Raw genomic sequence first — 24,198 nt, 5'->3', positions numbered from 1 at the left:
GAAGTAAGGTTCATGAAAAGGGATACGCAAAGAGTCCATCACAAGTCCATGACATAGTCACTCAGACGAGAGGGCTGGCGACGCTGCCTGGTGGAACGCCTTGGTGAGAGGGGCGCAACGTCAGGGTCAGCTTGTGTAGACTCAGGAGCCTCCTGCAACTCACAGGATAGGGCTGTGGAGTAGTGGTGTTGACCCATCGGAGTGGGCACTGATGCTATTTCGGGGGGGATGGCGGGAGGAGGGGGTATCTGGGGGAATACCACCTGGGGCATAGCTGGAGCCATCATGTCGTCGTCATCTGATGCGTCGTCGAAGCTGGAGACACGGCTGGCATCGGGGCAGGTGGCTGGGACTTTGTAGCAGTCACTTGTCTTGACACGATAGGTGAGGTCTCTAAGCTGTGAACCTGCAAATTTGCGCAAACCACACCAGAGGCCCTCGACAGAAACAACGAGGTATCGGTCGCGGCTGCATGATTTGTTGCGATCCACGTGAAGGTAGACAAGGTCACCAACCTCGATTGAAGTGGGGAGTAGGGTCTTCCCCCTAGGAGCTTTAGATTTCTCACTATAAGGGTGATTCTGTACCCGCTTGTCATGCTGCAGCCGTATAAGCTCCTCATCAGCCAGAGGCAACTGAGTGCAGGTGAACTGGTCTCTCTGTGTCCACATCTCTCGGGCGGACAGGCCGCGTGACCGGATTCTGGAGTTCAGGCAAGCAGTTGCTATGGCTAGGAGCCTCGCTGATACTGGACCACCACGTGGCTGCTGCCTGAGCAGTTCCTCCTCCAACTCCTGCACGGCCTTTTCTGCGACAGGGTTTTTATTGGGGTTCTTGGCTCGCCCTAGCTCTAATGAAATCCTGTGTTGAACGAGAAGCGAATCAGCTACCAGGGCCTTAAAGGCAGGGCCGGATCTGTCCGGATCACGGCAAAGGGGCCATCTAGGGGGCGTAGTTCCACACATAATCTGATGAGTCCATCCCGCAAAGTCTGGTGACACTCATCTTCCACAAGCATGGCCACAGTAAAGGATGTCACACACTCTCGTACCACCAGTACTAATTGGCGTGCACGTTTCATGACATCAGCAGCAAAGGTGATGCCGACGGCAGCTGGGGGGTCGGATGAGGACTGCTCTACAATGGCCTGGGGTGTATGTCTGAGGGCCGCACACGAATGACAGCCATCAGTGACACGGCTGACGGCCTTGTCAAGGTCAAGGGCAAAAAAGTATCTCCCTACAATCTTTCTCAGCTGGTTCGCTGTGGGATGGCTAAGCTGCAAGTGCAAAGCAGTTAACAGACCGTCCAAAACCTGCCTAGGAACGATAATGCACTCAAGTGAAGGGGAGAGGGGCTCGTCACGTCTCACGATGAGCATACCGTCACTGGTTATGGATGCTATGTTGAGATATCTCTTGACGTCCTTGATGTTGGTAAGCTTCTTAGATGGCCGTGTTCCTTGAGTAAGATGTGCATGGGTGCGACGCAAATCCAGACACTCAGACTGCAGAGATCTCCATGCCGTTCTGCTCGTGAATGGAAGTCTTGCGCGACCAGCCAGGATGTCCTCACTAGACAGTAGGCGCACAACTGAAGCCTGTGTGTGTTGCACAAAAATGCACACCTGGCATGCCATGTCAGTACAGTCAGGGGGGTTGCGACTGGCAAAATCAGACGGGAGAATGGCAGCGCCCGCTACATGTCGGATTGATACTTGGAATCTGCTTGCCGTAGAGAGGAATGTAGACACTCTGGGACTCGCAGAGAACTCACCCCTGCACAACTTCTCATAGGCTTGTACGCATGGCTTGCTGTCTGTCAGGACACATGCTCTGTGTGAAGACTGGATTATGTACGGGCCAAAGTGTTGACAGCCGCTGCGATAGCGAGGGCCTCCACCTCGCAGGGCAGCCACGTCAACTGGTGGTTACGCAATTTGGCGCTGAAGAAGCCAGCAAGAGCAAGTTTGTCGTTGCGCATGACATACAGGGTAGCGGCTACGCCAGGTCTTCTCACAGCGCCATCAGAGACAATCCATAACTGGTCATCTGGACGCGGCAGAGTGACGGAACGGCTCGAGGAGAGTGACTCTTTCACCTTATTGAAGGAGCAGTGCAGTTCGTCAGTCCATGTGATCTTCTCCTGTGATGCCTTCCCGGCTATGGCATCGTCCAGAGGGGCAAGGAGGGCAGAGCAGTGTTGAATTACACGGGCCATTACTTTGACGGCACCGATGAAGGACTTCATGCCTCCCACCGTTGTCGGGGGCTCACAAGCAGCTAGTGTGGACACTCGATGGGGACTAGGCTGAAGTTTACCCTGGGACCACACCCACCCCAATACGGTCGTGGAGCGAGGGTTAATGACAGTCTTAGATGCTGACAGGCGTAAATTGCAGCGGCTGAGCGCATGTAGAACCGAAGACCAGTTTTTCAACAGCTCTTCTGGGGAGTTGCCGCCACAGTATAAATCGTCAGCAAGCTTTGCCACGACACCTGCTTGAAGTAGATCTCCTAGCACGCGGCACATGAGTTCTTCAAGAGCCGTCTCTGATCCAGGCATGCCCATGGCTGAGCGTGTATAGACACGGACTCCACGAAAAGGGGTGACGACGCCACAGTATTTCATGGATTTGTGTGCTAGTGGTATCTGGTAGAAGGCATTGGTTAGGTCAGTTGCTATCAGGTGTCGCCATTGGGCTATTTGTCGTATGGTGCTATCGACGTCAGGCATCAGAGAGGGCTGGGGTTTGGAATATCGGCCAACGTCCATGAAGGCAGTCACCAGACGATACCCGCCACTCTGTTTCCTCACTAAGAACGAAGGGTTGAGATACTCCACCGACACATCCACATCCTCTGGACGATGGAAGACCCCGAGATTCTCTAGCTCATCAAACTTTTGTTGTAACTCAGTAAGTTTGTCCCTGCCATACAGAGGTAAGCGGCCCTTGCGTTGGGGCGGTTCAACAGGACCCATGTTAACTTTGGCTTCAAAAGGGCCTAGGGCACCATTGTAACCAGGGATAGCAGGGTTGAATACCTCATCATGTTGGTCCAGTAATGTACGGAACCTATGCTTGATGGCAGGAGAGAGCAAGTTGTCCGGATCCAATTGGACGCTCTGGGAGTGCTTAGGTCCAGTAGCTGGTGACAAAAGGTGTCTGACTATTGGCATGCTGGTGTAAGGAGCAGGTACTGGGTGAGGTGTGGTAGGGGATGAGAGGGGATCCACTTGGCAAAAGTGTTGGTGGCGCTTCAGGATGTGAGGCTCATTAGAGAGATTAGGGATACGGATCCTCCCTGCGACGCTGGATACGACCCCAGGGCGAGGCCAGGTCTGTGCCACATCACACCTGCGTACACGTTGTGCATCCAGACAGGGCTCCATGACATATGCAGAGTCAGATGGAGCATCAGGTGGGAGACAAATCTCTACAAATTCACCCGGCCATACTGTGGTGGACGTGGGAGGAGCACGCAATACAATGGTGCGACGGACGGTATTGATGTCATGATGGCTACCAGTAGAGCCATAGGGAAATGCTGTCCCATCGCCCAAGGTGACAAGTCTTTTAGCAGGTCGCACAGAAATGTCATTTGTGGACATAAAGGGGGTGCCTGCTAGTACGTCAACATCCAAGTTCTCCACTACCAGGCCTTCAAACTGAAATGACTTTGAGTCGCGACAGAATGTGAGGCGGGTCTCGCCAACCACCTTCATGGGAGAGGAACCATCAGCCTGGTGGGCTGACTGGGAGCTGGGGGTGATGTGGACATCAAGCCGGCGAGCAGCTGATAGTCTAATCATGTTGCACGTGGCACCGCTGTCAAGGATGATGCGTGCATGGTGGTGTTTGCAGAAAGTGTCAATGTATGGAGATTGACGGACTTGAACAGAGCGAGCAGTGTGAGGCTGTGTGGGCTCTGGGAATTCATGGGGAGGTGGCTCATCAGGGAATTCATGGCACACAAGTGCGTCATCATCAGGGTCTCCGTCAAGCACAGAAACAATTTGCCTAGCCTTAAGCATGAATTTTCGATCCTGCTCAGGTAAGTATTTGCATGTGCTGAGGAAGTGTGTGTTGCTCAGGCGTCCTGCTTGTTTGCAAAGGGGACATGATTTCTCGTGGGAGCCAGTTCTTATTGGCATTCTAGCAGAGGGACCATATGAGGGCCTGCGTGGCAATGGGCTACTATATGCCCGGCTAGTGGCAGCAGCACGCATGATTTTAGCATTGTCGGCAGAGCGGATTTCGTTGAGGAGAGAGTCAAGGGCTTGAGAAATCTCTGATTTAATAGAGGCCAGTGTGCGTGTGCGTAACTCAGTGCCATAGCGCTGTTTGATGAGTTTGGGTAACTCAGGGTGTATTAGACGTAACCATGTCACAACTATGAAGTTCTCGAGGGAGGGGGATAGCTCCTCGTCCTCAGACACAACTTCGCTGTGGTGAGTCAATACATTGGCTTTGAGAAGGCTATCCTCTGTGAAGGCCATAAGGCGCTGATATAGATCTTCAGGTCGCTCATCAGTTTCCAGGTGTATATCCACAAAATCAATTAACTGAGCGCCAGTTGTCTGAAACCCATAATGCAGGCGAATGGCTTGCCAGATAATGTCTATGGATATAGAATTTTTGACAATAGTGTTGCGTGAGATCACGGGACAATAGTTGGCAATTTGACCTAGCATCAGTTCCAAATGACTCACTTTCTGTTGAGCAGTCCGTCTACGAGCTGCAGGCAAGTTATCGCCGTCATCTCTGAATCCTCTTAGAACGTTATTTTTACTCTTTTTAGTCCACGTCGCCCCCTCGACGAGAAACGGGGCAAACAATGGATCCAAAGACAGTGTGTAAAGTAAGTTCTGCTTCCAGTTTTCAAAAGAATTCAAAGTCTCTTGTTTGGACAAGCACCACTGTTTCGGTGCGCGGTTAACGTTAGCTGCCATTATGCAGATGGATAGATAAGTTAGCCAACTACCTTCTCAGTTAGTGACTCGTGCGTCCGAGTTATGATGGGAATGGTTGACGTGAGGTTGGGTTCGGTGACCTTGCGCTGCCACCACGCCAGTAGTTAGGAATAACTCACAACCGAGAGTAAGTATGTAGTTGGTACTTTACTGTACACGGAGCAAACCGGGCGAACGCACCGGAGACATGCAGGTACAATACAGAGATGGAAGACACACGGCGCATGCGCCAATACAGTTAACAATAACATGCCAGCAGACTGGCGCAGCATTAGCTCGCAAAGCCAAATTATTTTTAAAAAGTCGCCAACCAAAAAACGATGAAGTACTTCCGACTTAGATAGGCAAGACCAGGCCAGGCCATGCAATACATTTTTATAGAGCAATATTTATACACATTGGTATTTCACGATTCTTTATAAATCAGCAGACAAAGATAAATAAAAAACGGTAAAGAGCATAAAAACCGTCAAAAGAACACATGAAAATAAAATATTTAAAAGGAAGAGTGCATTAGACTAAATGGGCTATATTTGTCCATAGAGCCATAGTTTATACTATATCCTTTTTGTGTTGTCCACAGTACGAATAAAATCCCTGTCGTGAGTAACTGACATTGAACAAACTGTTTCACGGAGCGCGTAAGGAATGAACATAACTTGTGTTGTATATTCAAGCGCACGGGGGAGCTACCTGTCTCCGTTTGAGACAGCATGTAAAATTCCTGACTACCATACTCCTTCGTCATTAATGTCGTGAGGTATGATTGCGATTAGTCGGTGGAACACCTTTAAGCGATCCCGTTGGCACGGTTCCACCATGCAGCAGTTTAGCGTGAAAGCTTGGTCACCAGACATGTTTTTCCAATCACGTTTTTCCAATCACACTTCACAATAACTGTGATTTCTGAGTTGTTTTTTTTAATTACATTTCTTGACTAGTTGGTTACTTGGGTAATGAGACTATGTAGCAATATTTGTTCAGGCCGGACAGAGAGCAGTTTGAATACAGGTTGAAGTTATCTTATGTACAAGCGTCAAAATGTCAAAGCCTATCTCACTGTTGTCTTGGGGGAGACACACTGTTACAACAACCAGAGAAGAACGGGATGTAATTTATGCACTCATTCCATTCTCAGGAGGTACCACCGAAGGCCCACATGTACAGCAACCCCACAAAACTACCTTTCACCGGACATAAATCGCATCTAGCTTGTCAGTAATTTTGTTAGTAATGAAACTGCAAAAACAAGTTTTGTGATTTCTACCACTATGGGGCGCTTTGGGCTCAATAGTAAAGATATGTTTGCTGTACGTTGGATATGCAGGGGAAGGTGTTTTAATGATCCTGACAGTGGTGTTAGAAAGTTTGTGAAACCCTTAGAGATTTTTGATTAAACTATACAAACCTGATAAACAGTCAATTGGATATTTATTTTCAAAAATTGAGTACGTGTTAATTTCTTTATTGTCCAAATGATCCAACAATATAATACTTTAATTTGATAAAGTATGTTAACCCCTCTTTCCAATAACTTATGTGAACCCCTTCAACAACAGTGACTTAAAATAAACATTTCTGGTAGCCGTTGATCAGCCCAGCACAACAGTTGTGGTTATTTTGGCCCATTGCGCCATACAGGAGTATTTCAACAAGTCTAGGTTCGATGGCGTTCTTGCATGATTCCCCTTGCTTCAGGTTTCACCACTATATTTCTATTGGATTGAGGTCCAGACTTTCGCACAGCAATTCTAAAATACAAAACATCCTTTGCTTAACTGTTCTTTAACAGATTGAATTATGTATTTAGAGTTGTTGTCTTTCTGTAACCACTAGAGAGATGTCAGGAGACCTCTCCTCTCACTTAAATCCCCTGGTGCTTGAAAGAATCCCAAATTACATTTACTGCATGGATGACCTTGCCATGTTTACTCTTGTAACACATGATCATATGTTAGACTCATGACCTGGTATGAGGGCTTAGTGGAATTGTTGAGTCGTGTGTGAGGTGTGTGCTTGATATTTGATAATCTGAATAACATAATTAAGTCTGTATGATGTGCTGGGTTTTAAGTGTTTAAGACCACTTTCCTCAGATGTAATTTTCACCTAGCTTCTTCTCACCTGTTACATGTTACAATACAACACATGCAACTGGTCTAAAACTTTTTTGATCAGACAAAGTGCCACATTCTGTGTAAGGAGGTTGACTGTGAATAACAATGGATTTGGCTCTCATAACAGTCTGCTACTATACAAATCACACGACTGTTCTCCAGCAATCTTAGTACTCACAATCACTACAGGGATGTTTTTTTGTGTAACTGACAATGTACCACGCCATTAAAAAATGAACGTCAGATGCAGGATCTCAACTGCTGTCTAATTTAAAATGTGCTCAATAACTAAATCTGTATTTGTACACATGGTAAATAGGCTGAAAAGTAAAATTCAACTTTTTATTTTAAAATGAAACTTTAACAGTTTACTTGTTTTTGTAAGTGCAACTTTAGCTCCAAAACCAAAGCTACCAGAAAGGTTGACGTATGGTGATCCCTGTGCACTGTTTTCAAGACAATCGGCACATATGGTAGCTTTTACAGGGAGGTTGACAACACAGTCTCTCCTAAGCAATCTGCGCCATGCATCCTCTTCTTAGCCCTTGGACTGCAGCTCTGCAGGAATCTCCAGATAAGTGTTGTTCTTGGTTTGTGGAACTATGAAGAAAATGTAAATAACCACCATTGTACAGATGGCCAAGAGCATAAGAAAGCTGTAGTGCTTTATCCCACCCTAAGGACAAACACAATAGGCTAAATTAAATATGGATTGGACAAATAAAAATAGTGAAATATGACATCATATTACTTACAACAGATGTATCATCCTTTGATTCACATGAAAAAAGTTCCACTACTAGTATAAATAGTATACTATTGTTAAGTCTTTTGTACATTACAAAATCATAAAATCGATCCTTCTCTAAGCCCTGGCCCAAAGTAGTGATTGTTTAAAGGCAGCCATAACCCAAAAAATAAAGGTTTTACAGCTTAGAAATCTTCATAGTGCATATATAAACATGCCAGAAACAGTTGAGAAAAGTCGTGCCGCTCATAATGCATACTCAACTTGAGCCTGCTAGTGGAGTACTTTTTGCGCCCTCCGCGAATTTTATAAATTTTTTTTTTTTTAATATCTCGAAAAGTAAAGGTTTTAGAGCTTAGAAACCTTCATAGTGCATATATAAACTTGCATATTCCGATCATTTTGAGACCAAATTCAAGTAAGGGCGTGGCAAAATCTTGATGTTCGCTCGGGTTACAGCAAATGACAGCACCCTAGTTTTGTACCTCATGGTCAAATTAGCCAGAAACCGTTGAGAAAAGTCATGCCGCTCATACTTCATACTCAACCTATTGGCTGCTACTGGAGTATATAGCAGAATTTCATATTTACTGTACTTCATTTTATATTACATATTTTATGTGTATGAGGTGTCATACGTGTTTCTTTTCTTTTGCAATGCAACACTAAACTGTGCAAACATAGAGGATACAGCAACACATAATATATGCATTTGGCAATGCTTCAAGTTGTCTGTTTTTTTTAGTTCATTGTACATTGAGTATTTAAATGGAAGATAGCATATGCTATAGTTATGGCAGCATGAGTCTCTTTTGGGTGAAGTATGAAGTGTTTTGGTGGTTGTAGTGCATTTTGCACCAAAGGTTAACTGGTTTGCTGAGGTGTGTGTCTGTAAAACCCACTGTGTGAAGAGTTTTGAAAAAGTAGACATGGTATTGAGACAAGAGTGAAAATGATTGGAAAAAACTGTAAAACAATTAGAATCTTTCCAATTTTCAAAAATCTCAAACATGGACTTCAGATGTGGCCATGGGTGCTCTGGTGGGGAATCGTCACCACAGGAAGTGTGCTGCTGCATCTGGTCATGACTGAGGCTGTGCCCATCTCTGGGTCTCCAGCTCCAGTTCCTGTTCCTAAGCCTGAATCCTCAGGAGTCACCATTCTGGGGATCTCTGCTGCCGATTAGGTTGCCCAGAGCAACGCACGGCCATCGACGACGTCCTGCCCTTCCGCAGCCCTGTGCCATGGAGGTTCCGCAGCCCTGCATCAAGGTGGTTCCTGTTCTTGAGATGGTTCCTGTGCCCGAGATGGTTCCTATCCACAAGGTGGTTCATTTTCCCCTGTAGTTCCTGTCCTGACAAGGTTCCAGCTCCCGAGTCTGTTCCAAAGTATGAGCGTCACTGAGTTTGAGTGGGTGTATGAGTTTGAGTGTAGAGTTTTGCACAAAAAGTGAAAGAAATCTGAATCATGTGTGAAAACGGGGGGGTAGTGTTTTGTAGTTTTGGGAAATGAGTCTGTCTTCTGGTAGATGGCGTCATGGTTTGGGATGTTTAGTTAATAGGCCCAGTTATAGTGTGTAAGCTACCAAGGAAGACTGTAATCAAGGTAATCTAATACAAACAAAGGTCATTTAACAAATAACTTCTTTCTGTTTTTATTTGCATTTAATGCATCACTCCTACTTCGGGTTGTAAATACATTTTAAGTTTGGCCTCAGGTGAGATCTGCAGAGCATTGTTTTCTTCCCAGACCACCACTACACCAGTGTGGTACACTTGCCAATACGTGGGGTCACCCCAGCGCTCCACCCCAGAGTCACAACAGCTTCACCGGTGATCTAATGTCTAACCCAAAAGACAGAGGAGAGAGGCTGGGTAAACGTAGTCTGGATTCAGCATCTGTATATGTCAGTCACAACAGCTTCACCGATGATCTACAAATCCAAAACCTAAACCCAGGGTAGAGTGTGTGAGTGAATGTGGTCTGGACTCTGTGAAGGAGGGTCATTGTATCAGAGATGCTGTAAAAGGCCAGAGTTCCTGCCCTGTGATCCACATACACTCCTATTCTGGAACTGGCCACTAGAGGGAGGTTGGTCTCTTTTTTATCGTGACTGAAAGAGGAGCTGGATCTGGAGAGGTAGAGACTCCAGGACTGACCATATGATCCAAACAAACACTCACTTTCAAACAGCCCTCCTTTCCTGCTGATGCTTTTATATGAGACGGCTATTTCAACCTGCCAGTTCCCACTCAACTCAACCTCCCAGTAGCAGCGTCCAGACACACCCTCTCTACACAGCACCTGAAAGCAGCTATCAAATCTCTCTGGATCAGGGGTTCTCAAACTTTTGCAAGCTGGGCCCCCCCAAAGTTGGTTAGGGGTAGTCGGGGCCCCCCCATCCCCCGCGCCGCCCGCGGCCCGCCGCCCGCCGCCACCGCCCTCAACTACACCACCATATATAGATAGATAGATAGATAGATAGATACCGTAGATAGCATATTGTTATTGATAGGCCTGACATGTCAAGGTTAGGCTATTGTTATTGTTAGGCCCATACAGACAATTATTATAACTATTTATTATTATTATTGTTATTATTATTATCATCAGTAATAGTAGGCCTATCAGTAGGCTATTCATTATTATCACCATCATTATGTTAATATTATTATAATTAATGATTATCGACCAATTATTATTATTGTATTATTATTATCATCATAATCATAATAATAATTATCATTATCATTATCATAATAATAATAAGTATTATTATTGCTATCATTAGGATACTGTTATTATTATGGGCCTCTTGTGATCTTTACAAAAAAAATCCTACAGGTCTGTCAATGTGAGACATGAGCCTGCTTTGCACTGCAAAGGTCCTCAAATCTTGGGGCAATGTTTGACAAACATATCCTCAGGTCATCCTCGATCTGTGCGCGGTTGCGGTATTTAGTTTTGAGCGCAGTCAGTCTTCGACGCGAAAAGGAGGAGCATTTCTAAGGCTATAACGCAAAGCTGATCATTGCTACCCAGAATGACGAAAGAGGGGAGATGCTTAAGTCTACTGTCACTCTTCAGCTGCTCTTTCATGTCTGATGGAAATGGATCCCGAACTCATGCCAAATAACGGTAGTCCTCTTTGTAGGACCCAAACTGATTTCTGATATTCAGCGAGATACTGACATCGGTATTGCGCTGAGTTTAGCTCCTGTCATTATTCTACACTTGTTGTGCGGCCGGCAAAATCAGTGTTTCGGCAATTGTATGGGGTTTGCCAAGCTTAGCAATTCTATGAGCAACTACATAAGATGCCTCCAGACACTGCTTGGAGATGGTGGTTCGTTGTTGCTGGAGGCCATCACGTTTATGTTTAAAGAAGTCCACAGGCTTCTCTTTCTGACTTTTACGAATCAGAAACTTGTCCATAGTTGTGTTTGTTTGCTGATACAGTGTGTGTGAAGTTAATAAAGTTCTCATTTCAGTTCGTCGTGTTCTTGTATGTGTGGTTGTGAACGACTTGCACACGAATAATGGATAAGGCTGTGCTAGGCAATAATTCCTAACAAAACGAACTGTACACAATGTAGACAGGGACAGCACAAAATAGTATTCAAGTGCTGGTGTTTTATTTGTTGCAACACGGTGGATGATCGAAAAATGTAAAGGTAGATGTTAAGGAGAAAAGGGCTAGCTGCAGTTGAAAGAAGGTAGCTAGCTAGGCTAGCTCTCGGGGCTACGAGCTTTTTCAAAAGACTGTGGAGCAAATTACTCCTTAGAATAGGCTACGAATAGACCTACTGCAAGTGCAGTAAGGTATTACTAAGGAAGGAGTGAGTCTTTAAAAAGACTGTTTATTAAGCAATGAATATCTGAATGATAGAGGAAACAAGAGACATTGAACAAACTCTGCAGAGTGTTGTCTCAGGGTGAGCGCTTACCATGCCTGCGGTTTTTTTTTATACTTGGAAGCTTGGGTGCAACTCGCGTTCAAATGATAAGACTCCGTTTTGATTGGTGGATCAGGAGCAAAACAGTATTTGATTTGTTTGGGTCAGTCCAGCCCCTTGCATTTCGCCACTGAGGGAGCTTTCACTAACCAGTGACAGGTCGGCGGTCGTTTTTTTTTTTTTCTCCGTCTGTGACATCGCGCCCCCCCTGGAGAGTGTTCGCGCCCCCCACTTTGAGAACCACTGCTCTGGATGATCAGGATATGAGTGAGGCTCAGCTTTACATTCCACCCTCCTGTTCCCCTCAGACAGATGAAGACGTCTGTTTGCTGTGTTTGTATCCAGTGTGAAGTGGCATGAGTCTGATGGAAGAGAAAACAGGACAAACTTAGGTATTTATATGTGTTAGGAATGTGTGTGTGTGTGTGTGTGTGTGTGTGTGTGTGTGTGTGTGTGTGTGTGTGTGTGTGACTCGTTGATCTGATCGCTTTACAGATTCCACATGCATAGGACAAGTACATATTCTATATCAGCTGGATATCAATGCCAGTTTATTGTCCTAGTTTTTGGCAGTTCATCACTTCATGTTCCAAATTTCCCTAAGAGAGTTTCTGGCTTTGTCTTTGGCCAAGACCTAAAACGTCTTGCAGGGATTGTGCAGGAGTCAACTATGCTGACAGGAGTCATGTAGAATCCGTGCCTGCACCCCCCATTCTATACCAAGAGGAGACAGGTGGTGTAAGGGGAGGTGGTGAGTTGAGAGCGGGTGCCATTTTAGGACACGAACACTAGCTGGTGGTACATAAACATTGCATTAGTGGGCGACACAAAACAAAGGCCAAACACGTGGAACTGCTCCTTATCAGCGGATATAGGAAGCATGATGGTCTGGAAAAGACACTGTTTCCTCTCCCATGAACCGTAACAGCCATAATGAAATGTTGAACCGCTTAAACATTTGGGGTCATTCTGAAAATGTGATTGCTACTGAAACTTGACTTGTGATTTGGAATAAAGTAGACTGTATGAAATGTGTTTGTGTCAAACTCACATTGTAGGAAATCATCTCTGGTTGTAGGTTCATGAGGCAAAACAGCCTGGACTTCAGTCACTATTGAGAGAGAAAGAATCATATTAGAAACAACACTGACTGGTGTAAATGTCAACATTGCATCAACCTTCTGTTTTTATGATGGCTATACATTTGTGTTTACTTGTGAGTATCCAGCTTCTTCAATCTTAAAGACAAGTAAACATGGAGACACCTTAAGAGTATCTCAGCTTCACCAATTTACAAAGGATATGTTACAAATATGTGACATTGAAACATACAGGTTCCTGAAGTTCACCATCACATTTAGCTTATTAGTACAATCCAGAGGGAAAGTATAGTGTCATTACATGTAAACATATGTGAGTAATGTACCTGATGCAGATATCTTTAGGACTTCCTCCTTGCAGAAATTCTCCAGCTGCCCCTTTAGTGAGGAGACAGATTTCTTCACAGCCTCAAAAGAGAGGCCTTGGTTCACAGAGATGCAGGATAAGTCTTTTGACTCAGGTGTCTCACTGACTGACTGGAAAGTCTATATAAAGAAACACAGAGATAGAGAGAAAGAGGGAGAGACAATAGCTACATTCTCAAAATAAAGCATCCACGTATAAGTAAGTTGTAAGTTTAAATGTACAATCTGTATTTAATGAAAAGTAAATTTAGTTGATACAGTTGAAATGGAAACAGTAACTAAAAGCATCAACCATTACAGTGTGCACGAGACTCTTAAGTTTGAGATTGAAATGTGAAATAAAAGTAACATTATGGGTGCAGCCTATGCCTAACCTAGATATCGTCCTTTGATGTGTTTGTGCAGCATCTGGATGTGGCTTCCAAATGATTGCGTTACGAATGACAGTCTTGGCAGATGCGTTGTCTAGGGGTTAATCTGATGTTAGCGGTGTCCCTCCTCACAACGTAAACTAAATGTTACGGCCCCACTAATAAGGCCAGGGGCTCCGCCCTTTTGTGTTACGGCTGTTATCAATCTGTCCTGCAGGGTGCTGAGTGCCGTTAATGGGCTGGCCTATAAGAGGCTGGGGTTTGGCCATCGACTCTCTCGCTCTCTGCTCCAGACTTCTGCGTTGCCGGAGTAGGCGTACGGATTGTTCCAGTGGTGAGAGCCTGGGAGAAGACGTCCGGCTACGGAACTCCCTCAATGTTTCCTCCGTCCTCGTCGCGTTTTACACATTTGTTTGTTTACCCCTAGACACATTGCACGACACTTTCCTTTTAATACATTATACTGATTGTTTTCCCCCTTGTAAATAAACCCTTTTTAAGTATCACTACGGTGTGGTCGACCCATTTATGTCAGGGCTGCCTTGAGCCAGGCAGTCGTGACATGTGGGAGCTCGTCCGGTGATTTTTCGCCGACAGTGGAGTTTAGTAATTGGTCAAAAAGAAAAATTGCGCTGCATTGTGCCGTTGGAAGCGACAAATGTAGGTGGTATTTCGGTGAGTCTATGCAATTTCATTTCATTGAATAGGCTCAACTGAAAAGTAATTTGGGAAAATCCTCGTAGTGATTGGGTTTTTGGGATTTTGTAACGCGGCGAAGGAGAATTCCATCGACATTTCATGCAGTTTTCGGCTGGTGGAATATAGAGTGCACGTCAGGTTTGGTTAATGCAGTGGTGTCTGGTTTACAACGAAGAGAAAAATACTGAATTGGGTTACTTTGGAGCAAAGTGAACACCCCGCAATAGGTGAGACCGCACAAAAGTTTTTGCTTTATTTCCTGCTTATTTTTTGTTTCTGAGTGTTGAACGAGGGAGGGCTGAATTCAGCCTAATCACGAATGCACTTGAAGACGTTAGGCTGTGGAAATAGACGTTTATTTTTGGGGTGGTTTTAGATGCGGGGAGCTCCAAGCTAAAACTGTAGTCCTTCGTTTGTAAGTTAGAGCCACGTTGAGTCTTAACATCGTCAGGACGTGTAGTTTTTTTGTGTGAGGGCGACGTGATCGAGAGTTGCTTGGTGTTTGTAGCCTAGTGGACATTGGGGGCTATATTGTTTGGCGTAACAGTACTGAGTTTGGTTTTCTTTGGTGGACATTGGTAAATTGTAGTGGCGAAATAAAATGGATAAGCTTGGTGCGTTTTTTTCTGCTCCTTCGGCAGCCACGTTGGACGTTTTAACAAAGGACGAACTAATTAAAGTAACTGAGCACTACGCGTTTGAATTGGAGATTCCGAAAGCGATTAAAAGAGACAAATTGTTACGGTTGGTTAGGGAACAGTTGGCTGGAAGAGAAATCTGTTCATTCGATCCAGTGCCAGAGCTTCTGAATACAGCTGCGTCATCGACGCCTCAGGGCTCAGATGCAGCTGATAGGCCCAGTGGACTCACGTTCGAACAGCAAATGAAAATAATGGAGATGCAAATGGAACGTGAAAAATTCAGCCAAAGGCAATGGGAAAGGGAAACTGAAGAACGAGAGAAGGAGAGGGTTGAACGAGAGAAAGACCGAGAGCTGCAGTACATTAAAATTAAACTGGAAGAAGAACGGTTGAGACTGGGTAGCGAGGGTAGAGCACCTGGCGGAAATCCTGGAGTTTCTTTTTCGAGTTCAAAGTTATCAAGCATGGTTAAGCTTTTACCCAAATTCAATGAGCGTGACCCTGACGTATTTTTTACATTGTTCGAAATATTAGCAGATGACCATGGCTGGAAAGATTCTGAGCGTGTTTTACTTTTGCAAAGTGTAATGTCTGCAAAAGCACAAGAGGCATATATTGCTATGGATGGCCCAGAACGTAAAGATTACCCTGCAGTAAAACAGGCGATTCTGAAGGCATATGAATTAGTTCCTGAAGCCTACAGACAGAGATTTAGAAATTGTCGTAAAAATGATAGACAAACACATTTGGAGGTGGTGCGTGAATTGGCTGCTCTGTTTACTCGCTGGCGCACGGCTGAGGGTGTGGATGCGTTTGCTGGACTTTGTGAGTTGGTGGTATTGGAACAATTTAAAAACATCATACCAGAGCGTATTACCACGCACATAAATGAGCATGACGTTAAAACGGCAGCAGAGGCAGCTGTGCTCGCTGATAAATATATCTTGACTCACAAGTTTAGTGTCCGTGCCCAGAATAGTAATGAGGATTTTCGTCCTCGTCGTTTCAGTTCATTTAGGCCTGATTCCAGTGTACCTAGACATGATTTTAATCAACGCAAATATGAGTCTAATGACAAGCAAAATGTTGACTCGAAGGAGGTGTGTCATTATTGTTTGCGGAAAGGGCACTGGAAAAACGAGTGTCCTGTTTTGCAAGAGAAGCGACGTAGTAAAGTGCAACCTAAGGGAGCTGGGTGTGCCGCGAGAATTGTGCGTCCTGAGAGACAGGAGAGTGTTGATGAGCCCAGTGTTACTGTTGTTGGTGGCAATGCCTCTCGGAGGTGTTCAGTGAGTGAGAGCACTGACACTGTAAGGGAGGAATTGTCTCTAGAGGAACCACAAGCAGATGCTAGTGATAGCTATAGACCATTTGTAACACAGGGATACGTGTCATTGATTGGCAGTGACCAGAAAGTGCCCCTGCGTATTCTGCGTGACACTGGTGCATCAGAGTCGTTTGTCTTACAGTCCATCTTGCCTTTCTCTCAGAAGTCTGACACTGGGACTTGTGTCCTAATCCGGGGTATCGGGATGCATACGATTTCTGTTCCGCTGCATCGGATTGCCTTAGAGTCAGAGCTTGTGAGGGGAGAGGTTGTGTTGGCTGTACGTCCGTCCCTGCCTGTAGAGGGCGTTGAGATGATTCTGGGGAATAATTACGCTGGTGGGAGGGTGTGGCCAGAGATGCCGCCACCCCCGGTAGTAAACACAAAGTCTTTTCTGCATGTTGAGTCTGACCCTTGTTTTGCTGAGTTTCCTGAGGTATTTACCTCCTGTGCAGTGACTCGTGCCATGAGTCGTGCCCGAGGAGGTGACGGAGAGTCAGAGGAGTTGGACCTTGCATGTTTGAAGGTGCCTGTGTTACCGCCTACTCTTTCCCGTGAGGAGGTTGTAGCAGCAGTGAAGGAAGATGAAGAGTTGGCAGGACTTTTAGCGGGTGCTGGTTCAGCAGGAGAAATGAGAAGTGCAGCAAATGGCTATTTTGTTGTGAATGATTTGTTAGTACGAAAATGGTCTCAGTCTAATGGGGAGGTTGGGGACCCTGTCATTCAAATAGTGATGCCTAAACAGTTTAGGGGGATAGTCTTGGGGACCGCACATGGTGGTGTGGCAGGCCATTTTGGGGTCCGAAAGACTCATCAGCGGCTGTTGAAACATTTTTGCTGGCCAGGGGTTAAGAGAGATGTGGCTAAGGTTGTAAAGACGTGTCATATATGTCAGCTGACAGGAAAACCTAACCAGTCAATCAGACCTGCGCCCCTTTGTCCTATTCCTGCAGCAGAGAAACCTTTCGAACATCTCATCATTGATTGTGTGGGCCCTCTGCCATCGTCTAAGTCAGGGTGTGCATATCTTTTGACTGTTATGTGCCAAGCTACTCGATATCCTGCGGCCTATCCGCTGCGAAGCATTACTACCAGATCGGTGGTGAAGGCACTTTCGCAGTTTATTTCTATATTTGGAATACCAAAAGTGATTCAGAGTGACAGGGGTACCAACTTCACGTCAAACATGTTTCGAAATATCTTAAAGCAACTGCATGTGAAGCAACGGCTAAGTAGTGCCTACCACCCCCAGAGCCAGGGTGCTCTAGAGCGTTTCCATTGTACTCTAAAATCGCTACTACGGGCATACTGTCTTGAGTTGGGCAGGGACTGGGAAGAGGGTGTACCGTGGCTGTTGTTGGCCGCAAGAGAAGTGGGGCAAGAAAGCACGGGGTTCAGCCCTAATGAACTAGTTTTTGCCCATCAAGTCCGTGGTCCGTTGTCTTTGTTGAAGGATGGCTTGGAGGAATCTAAACCTCCTGTAAAGGTGGTTGATTACGTAAATGGGTTCCGTCGTAGATTGATGCTCGCCTGGAAAATGGCCAGTGAAAATCTGACGAAGTCCCAGCGAGGGATGAAGAGACTGTTTGATCGCCGAGCGGTGAAGCGTGCATTCAGTCCGGGTGATCAGGTTTTGGCTTTATTGCCAATGCCTGGTTCACCATTTTGTGCGAAGTTTACTGGCCCCTACACTGTTGTACGTCAAGTGTCTGAATATGACTACCTGTTAGCTACTCCTGATAGGAAGAGATCCACACAGTTGTGCCACATAAACTTGCTGAAGCCTTACTATTCGCCGGGCCCCAGTTCAGGTCCGAATGCTGTGGCTGTGGTCGACAGTGTGGCCTCCGGTCAGCCGAGGGTGGCAGCTGAGGCTGATGGAGTTGCCCCTGATGACTCTGTGCTGCAGCCAAGGCTTAAGAATTCTGAGGTGTTGGCTAATTTGGATAGTTTGGTAGGTCATCTTTCGTCAGAACACAGGGCTGAGCTGAAAGCTTTGATTTTGTCGTATCCTGTTTTATTTTCAGACACACTGACAGGCACTGACCTCATCGAACACGACATAGATGTTAATGATGCGTCGCCAATTCGTCAGCGATTTTATCGTGTGGGGCCAGACAAACGTAAAATACTGGATGGTGAAGTACAATACCTGTTAGATCATGGTTTGGCTGAGCCATCATATTCGAGTTGGGCGTCTCCTTGTTTACTTGTGGCTAAACCTGACAACACTTTCCGTTTCTGCACGGACTACCGCAAGTTAAACAAGGTGACCAAACCAGATTCGTTCCCGCTTCCCCGGGTTGAGGATTGTATAGATCAAGTAGGCGCAGCGCGTTTTGTCAGCAAGTTCGACCTGTTAAAGGGCTATTACCAGGTTAAGCTCACACCTCGTGCTCAAGAAGTCTCTGCGTTCATCACACCCTCTGGCCTGTTTTCGTACCGTGTCATGAGCTTTGGTTTGCGGAATGCCCCCGCGACCTTTCAAAGGCTAATGAATCGGGTCATTTCAGGTCTTGAGGGGTGTGCCGTGTACCTGGATGATGCTGTGGTGGTTAGCAACACCTGGCTAGAACATCTGGCCCGTATACGAGCATTCTTGGAGCGACTGGTAGCCGCTAAGCTAACCGTGAACTTGGCTAAATGTGAATTTGCGCACGCTACTGTGGTCTACCTTGGGAAAGTAGTGGGTCAAGGGAAAGTTCGTCCTGTCCGAGCAAAGGTCTTGGCCATTGACCGGTTTCCTCCGCCCACTACTAAGAAAGAGCTTCAACGTTTTTTGGGAATGGTGGGGTACTATAGGAGTTTCTGTAGTAACTTTTCCACTGTTGTTTGTCCGCTAACAAACCTCCTTAAGGGAGGAGCAAGGTATGTTTGGTCGGTAGGATGCCAACAGGCCTTTGATAACGTCAAATCGCTCCTTAGCACTGCGCCTGTGCTGGCGGCCCCTCAGCTGGACAAGCCGTTCCAGCTTCAGGTGGACGCCAGTCAAGTGGGTGCTGGGGCGGTACTTTTACAGACTGGTGAGAGTGGCATTGACCGTCCGGTCTGTTACTTCTCACGTAAATTTAATAAACACCAGATCAATTATTCCACGATTGAGAAGGAGGCTTTGGCCCTGGTGTGGGCTTTAGTGCACTTTGATGTTTATTTGGGGGGTGGGGTACAACCCTTAGTGGTCTATTCTGACCACAACCCACTCACATATTTGCACACGCTGCACAACCCCAACCAGAGACTCATGCGGTGGGCATTGTATTTACAACCCTACCACTTGGAAGTTCGTCACATCAGGGGCGTGGACAATGTGATTGCAGACGCATTGTCTCGTTCCTGGGTCACTGGGTAGTCATGTTGTTGGGTCTCGTGTTTTCTGTTCCTCTTGTTTCCTTTCTCTCCTATTCTATACTTAAATAGGCTTTCCAAGGTACCTGGATTGCGGGTCGAACAGAAGTTGGAGGTTTGCGAGGGGATAAGGAAATTGAGATTGGGCAATACACTTGGTGATGCTTGGTGATGGTTGGTGTTGGTGGGTGTTTGGTTGTATACATTTGTATTTATGGTGGTAGTGGTGTTGGGGTGCACGATGGTATGGGAATTGTTATGCCTTTAAAATACAGTAGGCTATTTCATATAAGGACCTATTGTACAAGTTGGGTTATTGTCCAGTGCAGAGTCCCATTTAGGTGGGCCTCTGTTCTAAGGGGGGGGGAATGTTACGGCCCCACTAATAAGGCCAGGGGCTCCGCCCTTTTGTGTTACGGCTGTTATCAATCTGTCCTGCAGGGTGCTGAGTGCCGTTAATGGGCTGGCCTATAAGAGGCTGGGGTTTGGCCATCGACTCTCTCGCTCTCTGCTCCAGACTTCTGCGTTGCCGGAGTAGGCGTACGGATTGTTCCAGTGGTGAGAGCCTGGGAGAAGACGTCCGGCTACGGAACTCCCTCAATGTTTCCTCCGTCCTCGTCGCGTTTTACACATTTGTTTGTTTACCCCTAGACACATTGCACGACACTTTCCTTTTAATACATTATACTGATTGTTTCCCCCCTTGTAAATAAACCCTTTTTAAGTATCACTACGGTGTGTTCGACCCATTTATGTCAGGGCTGCCTTGAGCCAGGCAGTCGTGACATAAAGCAAAGCCTCACCTATGTAATACACACTATCCCTACATGATGTATACTCATGATAGTGGGATCTTACCGTGTGTGTGTGTGTGTGTGTGTGTGTGTGAGCACTCCCTGCCAGGCAGCTCTCTCAAGCTGGCTAACTGCTAACAGGGCAAGCCCATGTGGTCATTCCGTAGGTTTAAGTTTTTGGTTTATGGCATGAATCCCAAATGAATCCAACACAAATGGTTGTCCAAATGCCACTAGTTTGCCTTGACCTACATGTGGCCTGACCAAAGAGGCAGAGTGGCAGGCACTTGTGCACCTCAAATGCCTCCAAACAAACTGTGAGCTATGATGTCAGGGCAGCTGTGCTCTTATCAATTAACCACAGGTAGTGACATCACTCAAGCTCCACCTGTCAGTAAGTGTTCTTCTTACCATGTGACCTAACCTGTCCTAACGATTGATTGCCATAATGATTTTGAGCAGTTTTCTGTAGAATAAAATAGTTTTGAGTGATAAATACAAAAACTTTCTTTATAAACGTTCTTTATTATCTGTTCAAAGTGCTGTGGACTGTGTTATAATAATAAGAAAAACAATCTGAAAATGTAGAGATCCTTCAAGTAAATTCAACAATATCTAAATTGAAATACCTAGGGAATTCCACCTAGGAATATATCCAACATAAATCAATGCCCTCAAACATTCTTTGCATTAACAATCCATCATCAACAGTTACCTTTAGGAAATGGATGTGATCTTCTGTGTGTGAAAGCTGCTCCAGCTCAGCATCTCTCCTCTTCAGCTCAGCAATCTCCTGCTCCAGTCGCTTCAGGAGTCCTAAAGCCTGACTCACCTCAGCCTTCTCCTGAGCTCTGATCAGCTCTTTCACTTCAGAGTTCCGTTTCTCAATGAAGCGGATCATCTCAGTAAAGATCCTCTCACTGTCCTCCACTGCTGTCTGTGCAGAGCTCTGTTAGGAGACACACAATGAGGAGGGGTCCATCTAAAGCAGCCCACTCACTCGGCTCCTCTGCACAGCCTGGCCCCGACATTGTGGCTCAGAGGAGCTGGAAAATGGCTCAGCATTACAGACTCCTGTCTGGCTGACTGGAGAGCCCTGATTGAGCCTGAAATGGCTCCTCCAGCAGCCAGCTGTTGTCTTCCTCTCCTCTGGTCAGTACTCACCTTTAGAGTCTCCACAGCTTTCCTTAGCTCCTGTAGTTCTTTCTCTCTCTCCTGGATTCTCTTCTGGATTTTACTCTGGGTATCCCCCAAGTGTGTCTATGTTGAAGGAATTCATCACATCCACAACAAACAGTTATGGTGGCATCAAATAATTATTATTGTCTGATAGCATTCCTGAATGAACAAGCTGTTTAAGCTACTGATACGGAGACCCTTACAACTTTCTCAATCAGAAGTCAGAGACGATGCGTTTCTGATGTGTTGATCTCACAGATTTGATTGAAAACCTTTACGTTTCAATAGAAGATGCCCCAAGGATAAATCTCACTGTATGAATGTGTGTGTGTGTGTGTGTGTGTGTGTGTGTGTGTGTGTGCCCCAAGGATGAATCTTACTGTATGAATGGCGCTTTGCCTTTTTAAAAGTTATCTGGTTACTCCCACCTTTCCTTTGTTTGGTTGACCCCTCCAGCCAATTAGGTCTAACCCTGCCATCTGACTTTCACTCAATCAGAGTGTGTTACCTGTGAGGCACCACGCACATTTTCTAAGACCCGCGTGGCCCAATGAACCCCTCCCGATTTTACAATGTAACGGCTCCTCTCGCAGCCTGCTTGAATCATATCTCATGAGTTAATTCTTGTTCATCAAATACAAAAATATTCCTACACTACCGACCCTGACTGAGAGGTGATCTGTGACGTTGCTGAATTGCTGTTTCATTACAAGGCTTGAGAAAAACACAAAATAAGTCTTGTCTTTGTGGAGCAAAAGAGAGAACCAGCAGGAACACTGATTGACTGACCTTACATACAGTAAATCTTCATTTAAAAGTGTTTATAGTTTATTTTGTGGAGTTGATAAAAATGTACAACATAATGTCATTCAGTCATAGTGTCAACCACCCAGGACCCTACAAAATGCCATTTCAGCACCCTAATCACTGGGCTCATCTGAGAGGACTGTGCTGAAATATAGCAGGCAGAAACCATGATGTGCCCATCTTAATATAAATGACTGTATTGTGCACTGCGTGTGTGTGTGTGTGTTAGGGCTGGTTTATGCCTTTGTGAGTGTGTGTATGTCTGGTCAGTATCAGTTTATCTGTGAGCACCAGCTATGTGCGTCACTCTCTGCCTCTGCATGTAAGTCCTACTGTATAACAAATTAAATAGCAATTTAGGCTTTTTATTTTTATTTATTCTTGTGGCACAGTTATTATGTAACAGGAGATTGATTCTCTGTCTAATTTCTGTTGTTAAAATGTTATAGCTCTTAGAATTGAATTAGGCTATGTGTTTTCATTCCTGTATGAAAATGCTCACCATTTGAAGTCAACCAACTGGTTTACAACTTCATTAGACAGGCGTGTTTTTATGTCATTGTTGTTCTCTCTCTGCCTCACTTTATAATAATCTAAAGAGGATACATCTATAGCCTGTCTTTCATTCCAGTTGGAAACCCAACAGCCAAGCACACAAGTCCAATCTATCATCAAGAGAACTCCTGTCCTTACCTGCTTCTCTCTCCTCCCTGCAGAGGCTGACACAGTGTCATGGCCTTTGTGTTCATCCACCAGACAGAGCAAACAAACACAACTTAAATCCGTACGACAAAATATCTCCAGAGGCTTCTCATGTTGGGTGCAGATCCTCTCCTGTAGCTGGCCTGTGGCATCAACCACCTTGTGTTTTCGCCCAGGGTTTATGTCATTGTGAACTTTGTAGTGAGTTTCACAGTATGACACCAGACATTCCAGACAGGACTTCACAGCTTTGAGTTTTCTGCCAGTGCAGACATCACACTCCACATCTCCAGGTCCAGCATTACATGGAACAGGAGCAGCATCTTGGATTCTGGTCTTCCTGATCCGTTCCACAAGCTCAGCAACAATATTATTTTTTCTTAACACTGGTCTTGGGGTGAACGTCTGTCTGCACTGGGGGCAGCTGTAGACTCCCGTCTGATCTTCCCGATCCCAGCAACCGTTAATGCAGCCCATACAGTAACTGTGTCCACAGTGAATAGTTACTGGATTCTCCAGTAGATCAAGGCACACCGAGCATGTAAAAAGGTCCTGGTCACTTGGAGCCGCTTCTGCCATTTTTCGTTTGTGCTGTGAAACGCTTCACAGGCTTCAACGTAGTTTCGTTTCGCCTGAAATCGGTGCGCAACTTTGAAACGACTTCCTAGCTGGGTAGGCGTGTTCGTGCAAAGGTCGTCATTGACACCGACCAGGCCTTTGAGTCAGTTAAGAACAAAGTTCTTTGCAAACGCTGACCTATAGAGAATACTGCAATTTCTTTCCCACCATTTATGAACTGAATCACTGAATCTCCAGAAAGCAGTTCACGGTCTCTTTACAAAAAGTAAACATCCGCTCCAGAAATTGTACTATAGGTTTGCTTGCAGCAAAAATGTCGCCGTCTAGTGGACATTTCAAGTCACATGAAATAAAACACAAACACAGGAGATAATGATGCCATAGAGGTTGAAAGTGTGTGGGGGCAGAGGAGCTGTATTGAGTCTAGTGACACTCAGCATCTTTCACAAACACACTCATTGACTTGACTTGAACTGACTTCAAATGTGATGAG

General features: G+C 45.6%; 1 protein-coding gene across 2 annotated transcripts; it reads right to left on the bottom strand.

Annotated features, from left to right (window-relative positions):
• Positions 1–9,468: 9,468 nt before the first annotated feature.
• On the bottom strand, positions 9,469–23,981 carry LOC105889926 (tripartite motif-containing protein 16-like). 2 transcript variants are annotated; one of them, XM_012815860.2, is made up of 7 exons: positions 23,118–23,981; positions 21,603–21,698; positions 21,154–21,387; positions 13,222–13,381; positions 12,847–12,906; positions 12,050–12,157; positions 9,469–10,172 (listed from the first exon to the last, which is right to left on the bottom strand). In XM_012815860.2, exons 1-7 carry the CDS (start codon positions 23,703–23,705, stop codon positions 9,751–9,753), a joined length of 1,668 nt encoding a protein of 555 aa, XP_012671314.2. In that variant the 5' UTR covers positions 23,706–23,981; the 3' UTR covers positions 9,469–9,750. The 2 variants fall into 2 exon arrangements, with proteins under 2 accessions (XP_012671314.2, XP_031426170.1); XM_031570310.1 differs by lacking the exon at positions 12,847–12,906.
• Between the last annotated feature and the right edge of the window lie 217 nt (positions 23,982–24,198).

Source organism: Clupea harengus, chromosome 7 (genome assembly GCF_900700415.2).
Source record: "Clupea harengus chromosome 7, Ch_v2.0.2, whole genome shotgun sequence".
Classification (NCBI taxonomy): domain Eukaryota; kingdom Metazoa; phylum Chordata; class Actinopteri; order Clupeiformes; family Clupeidae; genus Clupea; species Clupea harengus.
This window is presented reverse-complemented; position numbering and strand designations above follow the sequence as displayed.

Excerpts from the sequence above, each read along its gene's own strand:
- LOC105889926 (XM_012815860.2), bottom strand. The coding sequence starts at position 23,705 with ATGGCAGAAGCGGCTCCAAGTGACCAGGACCTTTTTACATGCTCGGTG. Across the intron at positions 21,699-23,117 it reads CAGGGAGGAGAGAGAAGCAG|ACACACTTGGGGGATACCCA; the intron begins GTAAGGACAGGA and ends CCTTCAACATAG. Across the intron at positions 13,382-21,153 it reads ATCACATCCATTTCCTAAAG|ACTTTCCAGTCAGTCAGTGA; the intron begins GTAACTGTTGAT and ends TTCTTTATATAG.